This window comes from Ovis canadensis, chromosome 22, assembly GCF_042477335.2.
Source record: "Ovis canadensis isolate MfBH-ARS-UI-01 breed Bighorn chromosome 22, ARS-UI_OviCan_v2, whole genome shotgun sequence".
In the NCBI taxonomy this organism is placed as follows: domain Eukaryota; kingdom Metazoa; phylum Chordata; class Mammalia; order Artiodactyla; family Bovidae; genus Ovis; species Ovis canadensis.
The window spans coordinates 48794277-48810582 of NC_091266.1; the positions used below are offsets into that span (position 1 = coordinate 48794277).

Here is a 16306-nt window from a genome sequence, read left to right on the forward strand (position 1 = left end):
TGAAGGTTGTTGAAAGAGCAGATTTGGAATTGATGGTCTCCTTGGGCACATCTGTTGGCTTCACAGGTGACGCTAGTAGTAAAGAACCTGCCTACCAATGTAGGAGGCATAAGAGACTCAGGTTCGATCCCTGGGTCAGGAAGATCTGTTGGAATAGGAAATGGCACCCCACACCAGTATTCTTGCCTGGAAAATTCCATTCCATGGGCAGAAGAGCCTGGAAGGCTACACAGTCCATGAGGTTGCAAAGAGTTGCACTCAACTAAACGACTGAGTAGGGTATCCATGGCTTGAGACTTCATTAGCTTTATTTCTTTAGAAGAGAGGTCTCCCTTCTCTTCTTCCCTCTCCCCTCTCCCCATTGGTTTTCTCCAAATGAGGTGGTATCAGTGATATCATTTTATCCCAGGCCATGTAGTTTGAATACAAAGACAAAACTAATTGCTAATAATATTGGTGCTCCACGCATGTACCTGTTGAACATGAACTCCAGGGAAGAACCTGTCAGTGCTGCATGACTTTGCTGTTGTCAGTGTTCCCCTGATTTGCTTGCTTTCGCGTTTTTTGGTGTCTTTATTTGCACATTTTAAATTTTGCAGTTTCTGATCTGTGCATCATGTATCCTAAGACTCTTGGGGGTAGCTGTGTTGCATTTCTTTTCTAAATTCGTTTTCCACGTTCATTTTGTTTGCTGTCTCCAGTATCTTCAGATGAAATGGCCACTGCTTGATGTCCAGGCGGGGACCCTCCAGAGCAGACAAGCCCTCAAGGATGCTCGCTCTCCGTCGCCAGCCCACATCGTTGTAAGTGACCTTACAGAGATGTTTGCTTCTTTTATTGTGGGGAGATAAAATGTTCTTTTGTTGATAACAGACCTTGTTTATCAGTTTCTCTTTTGTGAAAAATAGTTCTTTGGGGGCATATTCTTGGATATGGTTTGTATCTAGAAGGCACTTGTTTTTTTGCTATTGGACCTTAATGATTGGTATCTACCTGGAAATGTTCCCACTACCCTTTTCACCCAGTATTGGGTTAGAATCTAGCTTTGTGGGTTCCAGTTAATAGGGCACAATCACCATGGTGTGGGGAAGATTGGAAAAGATATTGAAGCAACTTAAAAAATGTACCCAAATCTTTGCTGAAAAAGTCATTTAGGGGAGGTGAGTTGCAAAGAATTAGGAAACTCAAAAGGGAAATCCTGAATTTGAGACTTTCCAATCTTATTCCCCTCATCCCCTACCCCCAACACACTCACCAATTTATTATCCTAATTATTGGATAGGAATAATCTAGACTAACATCAGAAAGATTTCATCTGGGCTGATTGGAAACGTAGAGTACACATGAACTTGGAAAGGCTTAAATTAAATTTAATGTGTACGTCCGTGGCTTTGAAAGTGTGTGGGTTTAACACAGAAAATATTTGTTTGTACTACTAAGAGACTGCAACATAAAGTATGTGTCTGCATATATTTTTAATGCACTTTCTCCGGATTTTGTAGATTCTGAAAGTGGAGTTTATAAATTAACCTCTTGAGAAGATAACTCAGCCTTATTAGAGTATTTTCTTCTATATATTCCTATCATGAGCTGGACTTCATACTTTTGAAATAATTAATGGAAGATATATTTTTATAATGAATTCATGACAGGTAGAATTATGCAAAGCATGAAACAATTCATGTATATTTTATTTAAGTATCACAAAATGTTATCCATTAATATATTTTGCCTCTGTGTTACTTTTAATTTCTAAAAATGGCAAAATAATTTTCTTAAGTAGAAAAATCTTAAGATACATTGTGTCAAATTTCAGGCTAACTGCCTCCTTATTTTGTAACTTGTTATAATTGAGCATATATTATTTAAGGAGTTTTGCCTCTTATATGAATATTAAGTATGTGTATAGTATGTGTGTATATCTCACAAAATAATTGATTTCTGTAAAACCACTTCTTTGAGTCATCGTTTGTGAAAAGGTCTTACGAATTCTTAAATGAGGCACATAGAAAGAAGGTTGACATTTTCCAGAAGCTTCCTCCTTCCTCCAGTCCCTCGATAAAACGGATGCTCATAATCACACATGCTCTTACAACGCTAAGATTTCAGGGCTGGAAGTAACCTTAGATCAGCTAGGTCCTACCTACTCTCAGAAAAGGAAACGGGTCCAGAGATGCCTTAAGTGAATTGCCCAACGTCACACGCTGTGTTAGCGGCCAGAGTGGGAACTGGGCCCAGTTCTCAGCTCTCTTTTTGGGGCCTAGTGGACTGTTCTCTCCTAAGGGAGTCAAAAGTAACTCTCTGTGACTTGTTCTGTTTTGCTTTCTCTAAATTGGCTCACTGTCAAAGACAGTGTCATAGGCATAAAGAAGTTGTTGGCTTGGGGTTCTCATGCAGGTTTCTCCCAGAAAAATGAATGCCATGAAAAGAAAACCATATTTTAACAATCCACAAAGATTGTTTTACAAGTCCTTGAGGGTACAGTGAGGAAGCCAGTCTGTTTCACTCTTCCTGCCTCCGTGAATTTCCCAATGGGGGTCTAGGTTTGAAATTTATTTTTCTGCTTTTGGAAGTGCTGGGCAGAAGTCACCCATTTCTTTTTGGGGGTGGGCCGGGAAGTGTAGGAAAGGGATGCTATCTTTAAAAGCTCTTGGAGATGTTTCTCTCTTTGAGTCTGGAGAGAAGACACATTTCTTAGAAGTGGTCCAGAGGGGCCGCAGCCCCCTGGTGGGTGTGGCCTGGAGGTCCAAGTGTTATCCCCGTGCAGGAGTGGGATCTGTCCTTTGGGAGAGAGGTCAATGATTGCCCTCTTTCCCTCTGTCCCTCTGACTCCCCAGATCCCATAGGAGCAGTTGCCACAACTTAGGCCCTAGGCACTTTGTTTTCACGTGTACGAGTTAACAATCCGAGGAGCTGGTAAAACATTTTTGCAGAGCTGATGTGGATTTTGGCGAGGGGCGCAGTGAAGGGACTTGGGTTTCTTTTTCCTTTGCTGTGGCTTAGGAGGCGTGTTGACCATAGCAATCACTGTGGAGCCCACCCCACCCTTCTGAGGGAGACCCTTGTCGATAGAAGCCACAGCTGGCAGCTGTAATCCGATCTTGTGTTATCTGCTCCTGGGGGCCTAGGAGCGACACTGCATAGAGGTTGTATAGTGGGTTGGTGGTGAGAGTGGGCTTTGGGAGCTGGAGAGAGGAGAAAAGCCATGAACTTGGGCAAAAAGGAAACCAGATGAAATACTTAATGCTCGTGGCCTTGGAATGGTGTCTTTAGTTTATGCGTCAGCCCTGTCATTGTGCATTTCTGCAGTCTTCACGAGACACCAGGACGGAGGAGGAAGAGGTATTGGGGGTGGGGAGGAGGTTAGTAGAAGGAGAATGGAAAGGTAGGGGGAAGAAAGTCTGGAAGTTGTTGACCTCTGGGTCACATAGACTTTTGGGGGATTGAGGAGTCGTGTACCTTGGGAGTATAAACTTATGATCACCTTTTCATTGAACGCAGGGCAGTGTGTCAGCCCAAACCAGCTTGGCAGGTACGGTGTGTCTGTATTTATACAGGGAGCATTCTGGATTGTGGCTGATGCATCATTTGGGTCTTTGTATATCTCGGCATTGGCCAGGAGACTCTGGCTCTCCTTCAGATTCTCTGATGAATGGCTAACTTTTCTCCATCACTGGGCTCTTCCGTACTTTCTCGTTTTTCTTTCTCTTGAATAAGTTTGCCACATCACAGTGTTTCATCAGACCTGTTTCAAAATAATTGTCTGAGGATTGCTTCCTAATTTCTCCGAAATTTGGATTTATTGTAATTTTGGCGCCAGGCTGTTTCATAATTATTTCTAATGTTTTTATTTTGAAACTAGAGAAGTGTTCGTTCAGCGTTTGTTAGTAATCATTAGGGACTATATCTGTCACAGGTTGCTAGGAAAATAACTTGCTGTAGTACTCATGGGGGTAGGATTTTCAGTTGGGAATTTAAAACGTTTTGTTGGCGTATTTTAATCTGATTGGATTTTTTTCTCATGTGGTATGTGGGTTACCACATTGTTAAAAAAAAAAGGATGTGTGGAATGAATGTTCTTAACAAGTGGAGTTCAATTGATTGAATGATGTTTATATGAAGAAGCAAGCCCCCAATACAACATCTTGTTTATTATAATCTGATGGCTCCTACTCTATGCTCAAAATAGAGTAGAAATGATCCCCCAAGGGTGATGGTTTTTAACTGTGTGTGTGTGTTTTTTTTTTTTTTTTTACTGTCCAAAAAGAAGAAATTTATACAACAGATCTGTCTCTCTCTCCTTCTCCCTTGGATTTCTATTCTTCCTTTTTCCCACAGAAATTCATGAACTTTCTAAAGTCACAAGATCCTCTCCTTCCCTCAGCTTCCCCATACTCTGTTTTGTAGAATTTGCTCCTGTTTCTTTCTCTGTGGTGTTTATATTTTTAATTCTTCGCTCTTTTAAAAATTCCTTCTTCCAAAATGAGTACCAGGCAGCTGGGCTGTGCTAAGTGGTGGTGTTTGAGTCTTGGCCAACCCACTCCCAGGGCCCCTACGAGGAGCCCCTCTCTGGACACCGCCCCAGGTATCTTTGCTATACAAAGGCTTTAATTTAACTTCCTTTGTACCCAGCAAAAAAAGATTCTGTACCCCAAATGGTGGTATTTTGGTATAGTATGTATCTTACAAAATGGCAAAAGGCTTCAGAAGTTCCTACCATTGTGTCTTGGGGGTTTCCTTTTGAAGTAGACGTGGAGATTTTACCTTGGGGTGTATTTCTAGCGGTTCTGAGTCTTATGTGTTTTGTTGTGTAATGAGCATGGAGGTGTGGGATGAGAAAGCTGCCTGAATCCCGAAGAGCAGAGCCCGCCAGACTGGAGTGTGTACTTCTGTTATTTTGTTGTTGTTACTGCTTAAATGCTGAAAGAGAGCAGGAAGGCTCTTATGAAATATAGCCTGATGGTAGGGCTTCAGACAGGGTGTCTGCTGTTTGAGTTGAGCGTTTTCAGCTCAGAGGGCATGCTGAGTCTTTGGTTGTTTCTGAAGAATTTGGGCATGGGGTGCAGGGGTACTGAGTTCCAGTTAATAGCAACCAATTACTTGGAGAGCCTCCTCTTCGTTATTAAGCACACATGGATGTTTTGCTGTGTTACTTAGGTTGTATTCTTCCCTGTGCTGTCGGATGCTTGGCGGCAGTGGCTATGTGGTAGGAGGCTCTGTCCTGGACACTGAAGACCAGCAGAACTGTCGCAGCCCCTGGCTGGGTGGGAGGCTCTGTGTTGGGTGCTGTGAGGGGTTACCAGGCCTGTGAGGGTATGTGATCAAGGAGCTAGGATGTCTTCTGAGAAGCTGGTGAGGATCAACAGGCCAGGATTGTCCCCCTGAGAAAATGGCATTTAACATGTGATTTGAAGGATCAGTTGGAGTTGACCAGGTGAAGGTATGAGAGAAGGGATGGGAGGTGAGAAAATATTCCAGGCAGAAGATAAAACATGTGTAAAGGTCCTAAAGAAGAGAGAGGCTGGCTGTGAGAGGAGCAGGATGCCAGCTACGATGGCTGCTGGTCATGGGGCATGGAGACAGTGACTTGGGTAAGATATGGTGACAATTTGATGTTTCATCCCAACTGCCGTTGTGAAATCATTGAGGGTTTTGGCTTGGGTTATGCTGCTGCCAGTGGGGAAGGTGAAGTGGACAGATTTGGAGGGAGGGGCCGTCAGTAGAACTGAGGGATGGATCAGATGCTGTCAGTAAGGGGAGAAAGGAGGGTCAAAGGTGGGTGGGTGGGGATGCCATTTGCTGAATGGGAAATACTGGGTGGGGAGAAGGTTTGGGGTGGAAGAGTTGTCTTTAACTAAAAAATTTTTATTCCAACTTTATTGAGATACCGTCAACATAATGTTGTATAAATTTGAGGTGTACAGTGTGTTGATTTGATATACTTATATGTTCTAAAATGACTGTTTCTGTTGCTGAGACTGCATCCCATTACATAAACACCATTTCTCTTTTGTGGCAAGAATATTTAAGATCTACTGTCTTTTAGCAACTTTCAAGTACATGATATAGTATTGTTAATTATAATCATCATGCTGTACGTTAGGCTTCCAGAACTTATTCCTTTTATAATTAGAAGTCTGTACTCTTTGGCCAGCGTCTCGCCATTTTTCCCTAACCCCTGGGTCCCTGGTGGACTCTCTGTGTGGTTTTTTCTTAAGATTTCACTTGTAAGAGATACCATGAGATACTCTTGAGAGTCCCTTGGACTGCAAGGAGATCCCACCAGTCAATCCTAAAGGAAATCAGTCCTGAATATTCATTTGTAAGGACTGATGCTGAAGCTGAAACTCCAATACTTTGGCTACCTGATGCGAAGAACTGACTCATTGGAAAAGACCCTGGTGCTGAGAAAGATTGAAGGCAGGAGAAGGGGATGACAGAGGATGAGATGGTTGGATGGCTGGCATCACTGACTCGATGGACATGAGTATGAGCGAGCTCCAGGAGTTGGTAATGGACAGGGAAGCTTGGCGTGCTGCAGTCCATGGGGTCACAAAGAGTCGGACGTGACTGAGCAACTGGACTGATGCAGTGTTTGTCTTTGTCTGACTTAGCGTAATGCCTTCAAGGTCCCTCCATGTCGTCACAAATGGCAGAATTTCCTTCTTATGGCTGAATGCTATTCACTTGGTGTATGTGATACATTTCCTTTATCTGTTGGTCTGTTGATGGACACGTAGCTTGTTTCCTTATCTTGGCTGTTGTGCGTCACACTGCAGTGAACAAGGGAGTGCACATCTCTTGGAGATCCTGTTTTTGTTTCTTTTGGATATACACCCAGAAGTGAAGTGAAGTGAAAGTTGCTCTGTCATGTCTGACTCTTTGCGACCTCGTGGACTATACAGTCCATGGAATTCTCCAGGCCAGAATACTGGAGGATCCCTTCTCCATTCCCTTCTCCAGAGGATCTTCCCAGCCCAGGAATCAAACCCAGGTCTTCCGCTTTGCAGGTGGATTCTTTACCAGCTGAGCCACCAGAGAATCCCAGGAGTGGGTTTGCTGATCATATGGGAGTTCCAGCTTTAATTTTTTTGAGGACTGTCTGTGCTGTTTTCCATAATGGCTGCACCAATTTACATTCCTGCTAACAATATAGAACATTTTTTTTTTTCCCATATCCTAACCAAAACTTGTTATCTCTTGACTTTTGCTGACAGCTGTTTTAACAGGTATGAGGAGGTAATTCTTTGTCGTTTTGATTTATATCTCTCTGATTAGGGATGTTGGGCATCATTTTGTGTACCTATTGGTATATTTCACGTACCTTCTTTGGAAAAATGTCTCCTTTTAAAATTGAAGTATAGTTGAGTGAGTTGTATTTTTTTTTTTTTGCCACACTGCACATCTGGCAGGATCTCAGTTCCCTGATCAGAGGTTGAACCTAGGCCATGGCAGAGGAAGCTCCAAGTCCTAACCACTGGACCACTGGGGATTTCCCTGAGTTGTCTTTTTTAGAGAGATTAAGATACCAGGTTTCCTGACCCCACAGAGCAGTGTGGCAATATGAAATGCGAGCACTTCAAACTTAATTTACAATTCAAATTTAATGGATTAAATTGACATCGAGTAATGTTGACTATCTATTAAATTTAGATTTCCGTTTATTCAGAATGTATTTATGGAAGGGTGGAGACATCTCGCTTTCCTTCTCCAGAATTTAGATAAGTAGCTCTAATTGGTCTTTCCCTTGGCTTTTGTGTTTACCATTGATTCAGTCATTGGCTCATATTCATGGATCCTGCAAATATTTCATGATTGCCCACTGTGTGCGGGAAAAACTATTCTAGATGGAGAGAGAAAGTGGAGTCAGTGATGAATGATGATAACAATGAAAGCAAGTAAGTCTGGGACGTTTCCTTCATGCCAGACATTGTTCCAGGTGCTTTTCAGAAATTGTATTATCCCCACTTTACAGAGAGAGAACTCAGTACAGGGAGGTGAAGTATTTGCCCAACTGTGGGAGTCAGGTTGTGAAATAAGGCGGACTAGCTCCGGTACTCTTGCCTGGAAAATCCCACCGATGGAGGAACCTGGTGGGCTGCAGTCCGAGGGGTCACGAAGAGTCGGACACGACTGAGTGACTTCCCTTTCACTTTTCACTTTCATGTATTGGAGAAGGAAATGGCAACCCACTCCAGTGTTCTTGTCTGGAGAATCCCAGGGACGGGGGAATCTGGTGGGCTTCTGTCTGTGGGGTTGCACAGAGTCGGACACGACTGAAGCGACTTAGCAGCAGCAGCAGCTCCAGAGCACGCCATCATCTTAACTCCACTGACCCCAGAGGTGCTGAGAAAGAGGTCAGTGGGACACAACGCGTATGCAGGGTGCTGCCAGGGAAGCACTGGGTGGAGCACCAGCTGGCCAGGGCAGGCTTGTTCAAGGAGCCCCGCTGGCTTCACTGGAGAGTGGGCCATGAGCTTGGCGAGGGATTTGGTTTCTGGGTGTGGCTGCTGCAGAGGACTCGCTGATTGTGGGAAAGGAGGGCGGATGCTTCGGGGGCAGGTGAGCTTCAGGCGATGTGAGGCTGCATGTGCTCACTTCCTAGAAGCCTTTCCGTGTGCTGTCTCCTCTTCCTCCACTTCATAGACGCTTACCTCTTCTTTTTTCTTAATAAGTCCATTTCTCTGTGACTCAACCAGACTTTCTAGAATACTTAAGATGTATTTCCTAGCAGCAGCTGAGTCAGAACTTTCCCATTTCACAGAACCACGATTAAAGGTATATGTTTTGTCTAAGCATATAAAGCAAGCCAGTGAGCCCTGCACAAATATTAATATTTTTTTTTAATAAGGAACACTATGAGGAGCTAATATTGAGAACCAGCAACCAAGTTTTCTTTGTTTTGGGGAAGAAGTGGTGGATTGGATCAGGTATACTTTAAAGGGAGGGAGTGGAGTAAACCCCAAGATGGTCCATAACGGTCTGTGGTTAGAAGTCTAAGCTTCCTATCTCTTTCCGGAAAATACTCAACAGTGAGGAGTTCTGAAGTTTTGAGGTTTGGGTTCATGGTGTGGCAGCTGACCACTATGGCAATGGAAATATTCTACCAAGAAGGATTGTGTAAGCTCGGTTGTGTCCTCTTCAGATTAGAATCATAGAGTTTCACAACCTTCAGATCACAAGGCATGTCACCCAGTGCTGTCCCTTCTGTTGTTTAATCACCACTCAGAAGTCCCTCTGCCAGCCTTACTGTTTTCAGACACAGGGATGGGGCACCTGGCTATCTTCTGATGCAGACCGTTTGCTTTGGTACAGAATGGACTCAAAGGTCTGTCTCCGTATTGCACTGAAGTCTCTCTCCTTGAAATGCTGACTTGATTTGTGTTTGGCTGTTGAGTCCCGCTCAAGCTTCTTCCACTAACCCATCTTAAGACTAAGATGGAACTCTGAAACATCCTTCCCTCATCACCAAGTTTGCTCAAGACTGTCCTCCATGGTGACTCACATCTTCAGGGACTGATCTTAAAATGTTTTAAGTATGAAAACTACTCATTTTTGGTTGAAAAAAAATCCTACCTCTAAAATAAGTGACAATAATTGTTAATTGTAGCTTTCCTCATTCATAAAATTTATGTTCGTTGTAGACACTTTGGAAAATAACCCCTAATCTTGCCAGACTGATGTTACGTTACAAATTGTTTGGTATATTTGGTATATTTCCTTCTAGACTTTTCCCTGTGAGTGTATTAATATTTATATTTGTTTTTAACATTCTTGAGCTCCTGGTAGTGCTCAGTATCTTCAACCTTGGATTTACTTAAAATGAAAATTGCTTAAGCACATTTTCATGTCATTAAAATTCTTGAGGATTTTTAATTACCACATAATACCCCATACTATGTTTGTATCCCTATTTAGTTTAGTCAACGCCATATTGTTGGGTCTTTAGGGTATCTCCTTTCATTTCGGTTATTCTAAATAAACCTGTGATGAACATCTTTTGTGTGGCCCCCTCCCCTCCCCACCCCCATCCTGTATTATTTTCTTAGGATAAATTGCTAGGAAGATAGTTACAAAAGATCAAAAGTTTAAAACATTTCTTGATATGTAGCCGCAAATGTCTTCCTGCTAGGTCTCAGTGTTAATAACCATCCTCAGAGTGTGAGAGTTAGATTTACCATGATCAGAATGATGTTATTGTCTAGGGAATTAAACAAAAGCAAAAGTCCAGGCTTCCTGGGAAGGATATGCCCTTATTCCAGCCCAGCCAGCCCAGCCCAAGTCAACCTCCCTAAGGCCTCTCACTTTCAAAATGAGCAAACAAAAATGATTGCTTCTCATATAGCTAGTAGGTTTTAAAGTCAGCTGATGTTATCATGGTTGTACAGAATGACATATATTCATTTAAGATACTTATAGAAACACTTTTTTAGCACCCCACAATATATGAAGCACATTTAGGGCTATTTTTAGAGGTTTTGGAGTATACTTTTACAAACCTAAAGAATTGTAGTTTTTTACATTTTGGTAGCTCTGTTTTTGACTTTGAGAAAACTCTGGGAGATAGTGAAGGACGGGGAAGCCTGGCAGGCTGCAGTCCATGGGGTGGCAAAGAGTCAGACACGACTTAGCAATTAAACAACAACAATAACAAAGTCGGATCATCAAACTTTTTTTTCTCTTTTGTTAATAGTGTATATTAGGCAAATATTATTTATTTGATGCTGTGTATGAGCTTGTTAAGAATATCATCCTGGATTGTGTTTCTGGGAAAACATACCTTCTTTTTAGAAATGCCATTGCCTCCCTGTTTAAGATCAGTCCACAGTGAGTGTGGCAGAGGCTGGCAGCCTCCAATCAGTTTCAACCATTTCCAAGTGCTGTGAGTTGTGCTTGGGTGAAAACCTCTAGCAGCTCTGGGCTTGTGTTTCCTGACATTTGTGTCACCGAGTGTTAACAGGGTTGCTAGGAAAAAGGTTCCCTCCTGAGAGAGGTCTAGGGAAGCTCTGGGTTATGCAGTTGGTTTCTTCAGGGCAGGTTCTTGGTTCCTCTGGGTGTTTGGAAACTGCAGGAGTCCCTAAAGCGAGCTTGACTGGAGCATTCTTCTTGGCTCTTCAGGGCTAAGATGGGTGCATCTTCTGGAAAGCTGTTTCAGTTTCAGTACTCGCTCTGTTTACCCAGCGTGGGAGCCTGTTTTAAATTAACGTGGATGTACTTCGAGCTCAACTCATGGATTTGCCTGTGTTTATGTTTCCAGTAAATAAAACAAAAGTGTGCATTTGGCACCAGGCCTGTCCTGCTTGTCCTTTCTTGTCTGGCTGATTCACGCTATGCATGGGACTTGCTCCTTCAACAAGATTGTAAGTTTCCTGAAGTCAAGGAACCCCATGATTTTATGTCTTTGCAGGTGTCTCTCTCCCCTTGTATTGTGATGCTTCATTAATTAAGCAGCAAAGCAGTTTCTGGTGAGGGACAGGGGTTGATTTTGGCAGGAACAAGTGTACCTTTATTGTTACCTTCATGGTGCATCGTGGTAGCACCAGGGCTTGCCCACAGGTCTACTTTCTAATTTCAGAAGCCACCCTAATACCTTCTGACTCGCAACTGAGCCTGTGTCATCAGCCCACTAGCATTTGCGTAAACGTGGTTCACACAGAAGCTCCAGAAGGTTGGGCTTGGAGGGTTTTGTCTCTTTCCACTCTTGTTTAAACTGACTGGTGCTCAGGAATCCTATTCTAAGATGCCTGAATTTTTTTAAGAGAGAGCTTGTGAAATCTAAGACTCAATGATATATTATAGGAAATGAATATTTTCAACAATGTGGGTATGTGAAGTGATTCTCTGATTGGCTTGTTAATGGCTTGCAAGTCAGATTTCCATCTCTTTTAATCAGTTAATAAAATTTTAACACTTGGATTTCAGAATTATCCCTTGGAATGTTCTTGGAAACTAGGAAAGGAGGGACCCTAGGGGGGGTCTGGAAGGGAAAGTTTATTATTCATTTATTCATTCATTTATTATCCATTTTGCATGTGCTGCTATGCGGGTGAGCTTAGTTGCATCCAACTCTTTGGGTCCCCATGGACTGCATCCCGCCAGGCTCCTCTGTCCATGGGATTCTTCAGGCAGGAACACTGGAGTGGGTTGTCACTTTGTCCTCCAGGGGAATCTTCCCAGCCCAGGCACTGAACCCAGGTCTTCTCTATTGGCAGGCAGATTCTTTACCCCTGAGCCACCTGAGAAGATAAGGATGTGAAAATCCTGTGAGTGAGTGGAGTTGCTCAGGATTCCATGGGCAGAAATGACCACATTTAGAGAGTTATCCAGGTTCTTTGTCTAGCCTGGGCTCTTCCCCCCGAGTTCCTGGTTGGATGTCCATTTGGATGTCAGACAGACATGGGAGAGTTAGCTTGTTCAGAATCTAGGTCTTCATTTCCGCCTGCTCCCCACCACCAAGCCTGTTCCTCCCAGCCTTCGTTGTCACAGTCAAGATCATCAGCGTTCATCAGTTGTGCGAGTCCCAAATCTTGGAGTTTGTCTTTGACTCGTCTTTTCTCTCACACCCCGCCTTCAGTCCACGGGCCTGTCCTTTGGGCTCACAATCCATCCACATAGCATATGAGCTCTGCCTTTGAAATATCTGTGGATGCAAACAGTTTTCGCCCCTCTGCCGTCACCACTGAAGCCCAGGCTGCCGGTACCACTCACTAGGGTGTTGCCAGAGCACTTCCCACCTTTGTCTTACTTCCTTGGTCCCTATGCTGCATTCCCGTGTTCGAGATGGCCTTGAACATCCTAAAACAGATCGTGTCATGTGCTTTTACTGAAAATCTGGAGGATAGGTTTTGTCTTTTGAAGAGAAGACATGGTGAGTCTGTGAGCAGGTGCTTAGCTCTGCCACCTGATTAGAAGGTGGGACGAGGAGGTTCAGGGACTCAGGATGGAGAGTATACAAGTGGATTGGGCCCAGGACCTGCCATCATTCCAGTGTGGTGTTGGCTGGAGGAGAGAGGGTGAGGGCAGAAGGGCGCATGGAGGTTGACTGAGCCCCCCCTTGATCAGTCCTTTGCCAGTGCGGCGGGATGTGGCTGGTATCTGGGTCACCCCCTCTGTCCTGCATCCGAGCCCCACCATCTCTGCAACCGTGCAGTCTGTCCAGCCATGGTCTGTCTGCAGTAAGAAACTTGTGAGGCGCTCTGGCAGGTGTGATGCAATCCGTTTTCCAGCCAAAGCTTGCACAGCGAGTGGATCCGGGCAGTGATTAAGTGCATCACTGAGACTGCTTGATAGGCTTGAATGAGATGGGGTCACCATGTGCCAAAAGTACAGTGGGGCAAAGGCCTCTTGTCCTTGCTCAAGGGTGTAGGCTGCCTATTTTGCTCACAAAAACACTGTGTTGCCCAGGGAAGGAAGGAAGGTCTGTGCCACGGATCTTGGGACTGAACTGTCCCCGTGGCCCCCAGAGACCATGGTTTTGTGGGGCCCCCATTATCGAGACCTGTCTTTGGACCTGACCTCTGACTCTTCCCCTTTCTGATGCTCCTGAAGTTAGATCTGACTCAGGGATGCATATAACATTCTGAGAGAAGTGTTTTCCCCAGCTCTTTCACACTCAAGGGAGAATCAGCCTTTCTGGGCAGAGGGAGAACATAAAATCTAAACAGAAAGGGGAGCAGGCTGGGAGGAGAGGCTCTAGGGCAGGCCTCTAGGGTGATGCAGGGGAAACACAAGAGAAAATAGTTTTTGGGGAAGAGGTAGCAGCCTGCTCCCACCAGAGCCCATAAGCCAAATTTGTCCTGGCCAAGGCGAGAAGACACTGTCAAAGATGGAAGAAATGTGTTTGAATGGGAGAAGCCGTTTCCATGTTTAAAATATAGCTAAACATCTTCCTTCCTTTCTGCCTCAAAGCCCTTCCCATTCTGTTTCCACAAAGCGCTTTATTGGCACAGTCTTTATTACACTTTCCTCTTAAATTATCAAGTTATTTTTGGGAATTAAACATAGCATCTACGCAGTGACCCTCCAGTCTAAGAAACCGAATATTAACAAATATTAACAAATGGAGCAGAGTCCACATTCATCTCTATGCCAGTTGTGTGTGTGTGGTTTTGTTTTATTTATTTATTTATTTATTTATTTATTTATTTTTCCTGCTGGCAGCATCCTTCTCATCCCCTAAGAATAGAGAACTACCTTTCCTCTATTCGGGTTGGTCCAGGTAGACATGATTGGACAAGGGGTAGGCATGTGACTTAATAAGCAGAAATGCTCTGGAGCCTCCACTAGGCAGAGCATTCTAACTCTGTGGGTCTTTGGAGCTATCCCTGGTGGCTCAGATGATAAAGATCTGCCTGCAATGCGGGAGACCTGGGTTCGATCCCTGAATCAGGAAGATCCCTGGAGAAGGAAATGGCAATGCCCGCTTTAGTATTCTTGCCTGGAGAATTCCACAGACAGAGGAACCTGGTAGGCTAGAGTCCATGGGGTCGCAAAGAGTCAGACATGACTGAGCAGCTAACACAGACACACACACTCGGACACACACACTCAGACATACACACACACACTCTGAATGGAGAGTGCTTATTTGTAGTGATGTGCGAGAGTTAGGATGTGTGTGGGAGGAACGTCTGTATAATACCATTTAGTTCTATGTAGCCAGCTCTAATCCTGGACTGTCCAGCTAGTTGAATCTTTCAATTTGGAAGCCAATTAATTAGAGGTGTTTTCTGATACTTACAACCAAAGGAATTCTAACCACTGTAGTTTTCCAAGCCTTAGACTTATAAAAATGTTGTTTCGTGTTTTCAGGTTTTGATTCTTTTGAATTAGACATGCTAGAGCATACACTGACTCTTCTGCTGCTTTGTAAACAGGGGCCCGTATGAAGGAGACATGCTTGCCTTCTTTAAGAATGGGTTGGTTCCTGCTCACCTGCGGGAGCTATATGCAGTTTTCTCTCACAAGCAATTTCTAGAGAGAGGCTTGTGTGGGGAAAAAAGAAAGCAGTTTCCATGCTTTGCTCCTGTGGTCATGGGGAATTTTGAAAATGAACTTGAGGCATTTTCATGAAATTCCTATTTTCATATTTTGAGTTTCACAGAATTTTCTCTTCTGACTCCTACTTGACAGAATCATCTTTGCCCTAAAGTGCTCTTATTTCTGATCTTTGGGATAATTAAGGAACAGCCAGTTAATTAATAGTACGAAGCGTGGCCCTTTTTGTTGGAAAAATGTGATCTTCACCATCATAAAGAAGGAGGTGCTAGTGGTCTTCTCTACATATCAACACTCATTATTTTAGAACCACTGTTTTCTTATCATGGGTAATTACTGACAAACTGAGCATACAGCTGTTTATTCCTGTTTGACTATTACAGCCTTACTATTTATAATTGTTCTGTCCATTTTCCTATATATCACATATGAACCAAGGAAAGATCTTGCAGTTCTACCAGACCCCCCCCCCCCAAAAAAAAAAAAAGGTTTTTCCAAGGACTGAGAAGAGTGCAGTGTTTGTACCTAGTTGGAGGCTGGGTAGTGTCTGCTTGGAGCACTGTGTTGAGAGAGAGTCTGAGGCCTTATATCACAGCTCCAAGGGAAAGAAGGCACCGATGGATTAATATCTGGGTGGAGCAGGGTGCAGTACAGGATGATCGGGGTGTCACAGCTGTCGTTTCTGCTTCAGGCAGTCCACTGTGGGGGAAGAGTGGCAGAAACTGAGCCCTCTACTCGGTCCATCAGAGCCTGATCAAATGTTCATTACCATGGAGATTCTTTTGATTCACCATTGAAACGTTTTTTTCCGAAGTGATGGGAAAGAGCAACATTTTTCATCTGAATCAGAAATGAGAATGTGCCTAAGAAAAGGAATCTTGGCTTTGGAGCTGGGCTGTGGCTCAGCCGTCTTGATTAATTTCACTCAGTTCCTCCCGCAGCTAGGAGCTCTTCTTGCCCTCCCCAAACAATCGGTCTTGCAGGACGTGACGTGGGCTATGCGTGAGCTGCAGATTCAGCCCACATTTGGGGGTATCACACCTGCTTACGTTGGCAGTACACACAGAGAGTCATAAAACAATGGACTTTGGGGGTGAAGTTCACATTTCTCCTGTCCTGCCATCCTGCAGGAAAAAGTTGCCTGATTAAAAAAAAAAAAAAAAAAAAAAGATGTGTCTAAAGAGGATGATAACTTTAACGCTATCTAACCTTTTATCTTGAAAGGGAGGCTTAAAAAAAAAAGACCAACTCCATGTTTATTTAGGTTTTTTTTTGGTGCATACCTGTGATGACTTTCATCCTAATTTAT

At 43.7% G+C, this 16306-nt stretch overlaps 1 protein-coding gene across 50 annotated transcripts in view; it reads left to right on the forward strand.

Moving 5' to 3' along the window:
* Positions 1-16306, forward strand: part of TCF7L2 (transcription factor 7 like 2) — a 200875-nt gene that overhangs the window by 78434 nt on the left and 106135 nt on the right. For all 50 annotated transcript variants that reach the window (XM_069567177.1, XM_069567158.1, XM_069567163.1 and 47 more), the window contains one exon: positions 702-803. In XM_069567177.1, the coding sequence (XP_069423278.1) occupies positions 702-803 (102 nt within the window). The remainder of the gene's footprint in view (positions 1-701; positions 804-16306) is intronic.